The sequence below is a fragment of the Corapipo altera genome, unplaced genomic scaffold (assembly GCF_003945725.1).
Source record: "Corapipo altera isolate COAL_440 unplaced genomic scaffold, ASM394572v1 349, whole genome shotgun sequence".
NCBI classification, from domain to species: Eukaryota; Metazoa; Chordata; class Aves; order Passeriformes; family Pipridae; genus Corapipo; species Corapipo altera.
The window spans coordinates 511484-518407 of record NW_020884997.1 but is presented as its reverse complement, the minus strand read 5'-3'; the positions used below and the strand labels follow the sequence as shown (position 1 = coordinate 518407).

Below are 6924 nucleotides of genomic sequence, written 5' to 3'. Positions count from 1 at the left end.
AGAGTTTGGGATGGCAGTGTTTGGGATGGCAGAGTTTGGGATGGCAGAGTTTGGGATGGCAGAGCTCAGCACGGCCCCACGACTGTTATGTAACTGTGCAGTTCAGCAGCCGAAGCCTCCCGCGTTTCTTCAATGACTGAGTATTCCTGGTTGTGCCATTTACAGCTTTCCATGTGGTGCCCATGAAGATGAGGCTGAGGACACGGAAAGCTTCTCAGCAATCCAACCAGCTCCACCCGCAGCGGGCGCTCCGGGCCAAGCGGAAACACTCGGAGGTGGAGGAGACCTTACCTGGGGGCGGGGGGAAACCACAGAAAAATGACACCGGCCTCTTGTCTTCAATCAAAAAGTTCATTAAAGGAAGCACACCCAAGGTAAGCCAGCTCTGGGGCCCTGCTTGGCTTTTGGTTGGGTCATAGTTCAGTGTGTTCTAAACCCATTTCTGCCGAGAATAAATAATGTGGAAGCAAAGCGTAAGGAGTCGGAAGGCAACAAGTGCCTGTGAGAGTTGTGTCAGGAAAAGCAGACTTGGAAATCCTTCAGGAGTCAGTCATAGGTGTATTTAACAGTCTAATAAATCACAGGATTTATTACCTGGTATTTCTTTGTGAAAGTGTTGGCTGATGAATCCAGGAGATTTTTAATTGCTGTTTTAAAGAGGCCTTGAATCCAAATTCGAGGAATCACCAGTATTGGCAACTAAGGCAAGCCAGTCTGTAAGCATACATTTACTGAGTGTTTTTAGCATTTTTATTCAAAACTGGTTAGGAGTCAGTCAGTCAATGAAGGTCAAACCTCACCAATCCACGTGTCAGGGAATTGCTGCAGCTGTGAGATTCCTGCAGTGGGCACTGCCCTGCTTAGGGCATCAAATCCAGGTATTGCCAGGGAAAACCACGAAATCTCATCTTGGTCCAGACAGAAATCTGAACCTTACTGATCTTCACATGTGAACCCCTGTCACATGTACATTTGAGGGTGAATTATATACATATATATATATATATATAAACTTTGATAGGCTGAATGTAACCTTGCTTCAAAAACCTGTGGTTTTTTCTCTAAATGAAGGCCAGTCTAAAAAATCCATCTTCATTCAGTCCCAGCAGTTCAGATACTGACATTATGTAACTGTGAATTTTAAAGAGGAGTAGCTGAGAAGTGGTAACTAATTTACAGTGTATCCTAGATCAGCTACATGATAAATAAAAATCTGATATAAATTCAGAAGTATTTTCTGGGGTTTGAACTAAAGTGTTAAAACAATAACTTTGTAACAAGGTGAAGTTCAGATAGTTTTAAAGTAACAATATATCCTTGAATTGTGAAAAATATAGTGAAATAGAATATTTCATGACATGTTAAACCACGTCAACCTGTCCTGGAAACAGAGAGTTACCAAACAAGAAACATTTCAGCAATGGTTAAATCTGCTTCCAGTTTGCTTTTCATTAAACTGTGACAGTTGGTCTGTTTTACAGATCTGGTCTATTCCATGGAAAAAAGGAGGCACTGTTCAGTATGTTTCTCTTTTGCCTCCTTTCTCCTTTAAGGAAGAAAGAGAAAACCCCACCAAAAGGAGTCGAATTGAGCGGGACATCGACAACAACCTGATCACATCCACCCCTCAGACGGGGGACAAGCCCAACAAACAGCTGTCCCGGGTGAGGAGGAAAAGTCAGCTCAATGGAGGTGGGTACAGCCCAGCTGGGCAGCCAGGGCAGGGAATCCAGGGAATCCCAGCTCCACCTGAGCGGGACATTCCTGCAGCAGGGAGGTTACAGGGTTTGACTGACTTCAGTGAGGGCAAGGCTGAGCTAATCACAGCAAAACAAGAGTTCCAGGGCTGCAAGCAACACCTACATCACTCCTCAGACACGGTCCTTGTATCTCTGTAAGAACTATTTGGATCATCAGCAGCTATTTTGGAAATAATTTAACTTTCTTTTTTTAATTGTCATTCTAAAAAACCAATAATAGTTATTTGATTTAGCTCTTTTTCTCACAAATAAAAGTGAATTATGACTCCCAGCTCATGACCTCTGTGGAAGTAACCAGGTGTCCTTAATACTGAAAACACTTGTCAAACACACAAGACAGGTTTCTGTCATAGAATTGTAGGAAACTTTGGATCAGAAGGGAACTCTTAAAGGTCATCTGGACCAGTTCCCCTGTTCCCCTCCCAGCAGTGATGATCCAGCTCGGAGTGAGATCTGCCTCTGGAGTTAGATCAGGCCACTCAGAGCCTTGTCCAGGCAAGTTTTCTCTCTCTCTAAGGATGGAGATTCCCTGTTCCCTCTGAAAACTGTCTGTTCTTGAATATCTCTAATAATGACATGATACAATTGTCAGTGATATTTAGAACATCGTCTGTGGTTCCAACTTTAAAATCCCAATCTTTAAGCTTCCTTTCTAAGGAAACTGTGAGGGTGGTGAGGCCCTGGCACAGGTTGCCCAGAGAAGCTGTGGCTGCCTCTGGATCCCTGGGAGTGTCCAAGGCCAGGTTGGACGAGGCTTGGAGCAACCTGGGCTGGTTGAAGGTGTCCCTGCCCCCATAAAGTCCCTCCCAACCCAGACCATCCTGTGACTCTCTGCTGTTCCAGGGCATGTGGAGCACCCTCAGCCTGTTACAGGGATACAAGTTCTTAATTCAAGTATTCCCCATTGGTGGGGGCTTGGAGCTGCAGCTGGGACACCCCACATTCCATATGGGAACGGAGCAGTGTGAAGTCCCTGTGCAGCTCCATCAGGCTCAGCTGACAGGGACATTCTCAGCTCATGTGCATGAAGTCCATTCCCTCACTTCCATAAGGACAGACATCTCAGAGCCTGGGGGCTGGGAAGAAAAGAATTCTTCTTCACCTCAGTCTCAGAACTGCCATGAGATGGGAATTGGAGTTCTGGGATCTACATAACTGTACCTGCACAGTTTGGGAAAACCTTCATTGTCACGTGTGATATTGTAACGTGAAGATTTATTTAATTCTGCCCTTTGTTATCTGTGATAACAACTAAAACTTATTTCCCTTTGGAATTGTATTTATGCATATATGTGTGTGTGTATGTGGAGAGGAACAAATTCTGGACTCGACGTGGTGCAGTTTGGAGGCTCAGCCTTGGCAGTTCACTGACACTTTCTCTTGGTTCCATCTAGTGGAGTCCCCCTGACACTGACACCAGTGTGCTCTGCCGGGGGCACAGCAGCTCCAAGTCTGTCTCCCACCAAGTCCATTGAAAGGATTTAAACTTCTATTATTTGTGTAAACAAGGAGCATTTCCTAATCTGGAGTGTTAAACTTATGATGGTGTTGAAAATTGACTTTTTGTTTTGATGCTGATAGTAAATTACTGGCTCTTGTGGGCAGAGCTGAACCATGAACAGGAGGGATCAGTCCTGGAGAGCAAATGCTGACAGCAGAGGACAGGGTGTGACTGAAAACAGCAACGTGGTGTTACAGGTCATAACTTTTCTCTTGCAGAAGCTGGAAGTTATGAGATGACAAACCAACACGTAAAGCAAAATGGAAAATTGGAAGATAACCCCACCACTGGCAGCCCCCCACGGACAACGTTACTGGGAACCATATTTTCTCCTGTTTTCAATTTTTTTTCACCAGCAAATAAAAATGGTGAGTCTTAGGTAAAAAGCCAGTGGTGTTAAAGCCGAGGGTGAGATTTTTTTTTATGAAGTTGCTGTTCTGAGCAACAGTACACTTTGCATTCTGATTTACAGACCAAGAGTTACTGCTGCCAGATAAAGGGCTCTGCGATTCTTAGATGGGTTGATCGTTAATGAAGGGAGGAATAAGTTTATAACCATTAGAATATCTCTGTGCACCTTTCAGTAAAAAAAAAAAAAATAAGAAAGAAAAAGACAGGATTAAGTTTCTTGTCCCAAATGTATCTTAAAGCCACTTGTCAGGGCCATCATTTTGGTTCTGGTTTTTGTAACGTGACCCAGCGCAGGTCCCTTCAGTTGTTGTGCAGCTTTGCTGTGTGTGGTTAAGAGGGGCTGTGAGTGTCGGGGGGGAGCTCAGAGGTAACGAGTGTCCCCAAATCCCCCCAGGAACGTCGGGGTCGGACTCTCCGGGCCAGGCTGTGGAAGCTGAGGAGATCGTGAAGCAGCTGGACATGGAGCAGGTGGACGAGATCACCACGAGCACGGCGACGTCCACCAACGGCGCGGCCTTCCCGGGCCAGGCCGTGCCCCTGCGGGGCCCCCCCGGGCTGGGGGACACCGAGGAGCCCGGGGACCGGGACCTGCCCCCGCTCACGGGTACGGCACGGGGACCTGCTGCCTGCTCAGCCCTGCCTGCCCTGCTGCCTGCACAGCCCTGCCTGCACAGCCCTGCCTGCCCCATCCTGCTGCCTGCACAACCCTGCCTGCACAGCCCTGCCTGCCCCATCCTGCTGCCTGCACAGCCCTGCCTGCCCTGCTGCCTGCACAGCCCTGCTGGGAACTGCTACCTGCCCCATCCTGCTGCCTGCCCCAGCCCTGCTGCCTGCCCCATCCTGCTGCCTGCCCTGCCCTGCTGCCTGCCCCTGCCCTGCTGCCTGCCCCAGCCCTGCTGCCTGCCCCATCCTGCTGCCTGCCCTGCCCTGCTGCCTGCCCCTACCCTGCTGCCTGCTCCAGCCCTGCTGGGAGCTGCTGCCTCGCCTCAGCCTGGGCCACACAGACACTGCTCGTGCTGTTTTTTATGGTTAATGCACTAATCTGGCTCGTGCACCAAAGGCACAGTTTGGGCAAGACTTGTCTGTTCCTGGTGCAGCTCGGGTGATCTCATAGCACTTCCTCACATGGAAACAAAAGTTCCAGAGGAAAAGTGTTTCTATGAGCACTGAGTACCCTCCCACACTGAACGTGCACACTCTGGGCTTGCTGATCTCCAAAGAGAAATGGGCTACATTTTGGTATCTTATATTGGAACCACGTGGTGAATGAGAACCACACAGACCTTACACACAAATCCTGAAAAACTGTCCATATTTCCTTCAAAAGACTCATCATGCATCTTTTTTTTTGACAAAAGTTGTAGCCTCAAAATGCAGTTTCTCTGTGGATGGGCAGCATCAAATCCTGAACAGTTCCCTAAACCCTGCCCTCAAAGCTTTGGGGATGGGTAGTTTTTGAAGGCTCCTGCCAAGGAGGTAAATGTGACCTCTGAGCAGCCCCTGGGGTGGGAGGTGGGGCTGGGGGCAGAGTGTCTCACTGTTGCTTCTTCCCTCGTGTCTCAAGTGCACACTGTGGCTGTGAAGAACTGCACTAATAAGACCAGCTCTTGTGGTTTTTTGTTTTATTTTTTGTTTTGGTCATTTTCGTTGAATTTTAGCACCAGTATCTCCAGACAGTGGCTACTCATCAGCTCATGCAGAAGCCACCTATGAAGAGGACTGGGAAGTCTTTGATCCGTAAGTGACAGTGTTTGTACTGAAAACAGTCAATGGATCATTCTGGGTATTGGATTATGATATTTTAATTTATATTTATTATTATATTACTTGCATCATTTTAATATTATGATAATGAACTCCAAAAGCCCTTAACTTAAAAAAATAATTGTATATTGTTGTAGGGTTTATTTCAATTTAAAAATACTTATTTCCTGTGCATCCCTAAATATTTCAAATATTTAGCTGACCTAAAACATTACAGTTTTACAGCAAAATCTGTGTTCTTTTCAGATATTATTTCATCAAACATGTGCCCCCACTAACAGAAGAACAGCTGAACAGGAAGCCAGCTCTCCCACTCAAAACCAGAAGCACACCAGAGTTTTCATTAGTTCTAGACTTGGTAAATATCTTTATAAACACAAACCAAAGCAGGGGGATGGGGCATTTCCCTTATTTTGCTTGTGGAAATCAGTCGTGTTTGCTTTAAACAAAAAGGCTGTTGAATGTCACATAAATTTTAGTATTTTTAGTCAAAAATACTAGTTAAAGTAGTTTAAAAAGAATTAATAGTGGCAGGAATAGAATGCTTGTTGTATTTGTCAAATACTTCCATCCTTTTTAAAAAAAAATTACAGTTTTTATCATTTCACAATCTTTTCTTTCTTTTATGTATTTTTTTAATAGGATGAAACATTAGTGCACTGTAGTCTAAATGAATTAGAAGATGCTGCACTCACTTTTCCAGTTCTTTTCCAAGATGTCATTTACCAGGTAAAAAGAAAAACACAAACCCTTTTACTTTGTTTAAGGTGGGAATCCTTGGGGTTTGTGTTTGTTCTCATCTTGTGTAAGGAGAGAGAAGCCTGGTGATAAAGTTACACCTGTCTGGTGATGAACTGCAGGTGTCACATTTGGCAAGAAACTTTGTATTCACTTCAACTGTTCCCCTTTTCTTGCCCTCTGGTCACTTGGTTGTGTCCACATAGAAATGTGATATAATTCAGTTCATGCAGCACAGCTCCTTGTGGACATTCACTGTGATGGGAAGGGAAATTTAAGCCTATTCCTAAGTGACTGCTAAAAAAATTGATAAAGCTGAAATCACCCTGAAATGGGGCAGTTCAGCCTCCTCCCTTCTCTCCCTGGGTATTTCAGTACCTTTCCTCAAAGCTGTAGTTCTGTGTGGGCAATCTCTGAACAGAAATAACTGTGAGCAGAGCCTGGGGCTGCTGTTTTTACCCCTTTGTGTTGTCACTGTGGGCTCAGGTCACAACCAGGTCTGTCCAACACACACCAAATACCACCTGAGGGTTGGCCCCAGGGACAGAACAGAGCCTGGGTCGTGCCCTCACTCCCACCAGTGCTCCAGGGCCCTGGGGCTGCAGATTTACTGAGGTGCCTCCCTGGGAGCCCAAATCCTGTATTTGGAGTTCAATCAGAGGCAGAAATCTCCTGACTCGGTGTCTCTTTTGTGAGTCCACAATTTCTTACAGGGAATGATTTCTCTGTGTGTGCAGTTCTGTGCTGGTG

The 6924-nt window shown here is 45.9% G+C and overlaps 1 protein-coding gene across 3 annotated transcripts in view; it reads left to right on the top strand.

Moving 5' to 3' along the window:
• CTDSPL2 (CTD small phosphatase like 2) overlaps positions 1-6924 on the top strand; it is a 14429-nt gene that overhangs the window by 1891 nt on the left and 5614 nt on the right. Inside the window, exons 2-9 of one of the 3 annotated variants that reach the window (XM_027666655.1) lie at positions 166-374; positions 1554-1692; positions 2190-2255; positions 3480-3629; positions 4067-4276; positions 5331-5409; positions 5683-5794; positions 6079-6165. In XM_027666655.1, the coding sequence (XP_027522456.1) occupies positions 183-374; positions 1554-1692; positions 2190-2255; positions 3480-3629; positions 4067-4276; positions 5331-5409; positions 5683-5794; positions 6079-6165 (1035 nt within the window). In that variant the 5' untranslated portion in view covers positions 166-182. Of the gene's footprint in view, positions 1-165; positions 375-1553; positions 1693-2186; positions 2256-3479; positions 3630-4066; positions 4277-5330; positions 5410-5682; positions 5795-6078; positions 6166-6924 lie in introns of all 3 variants that reach the window. The other 2 variants (XM_027666654.1, XM_027666656.1) reach the window with 2 other exon arrangements.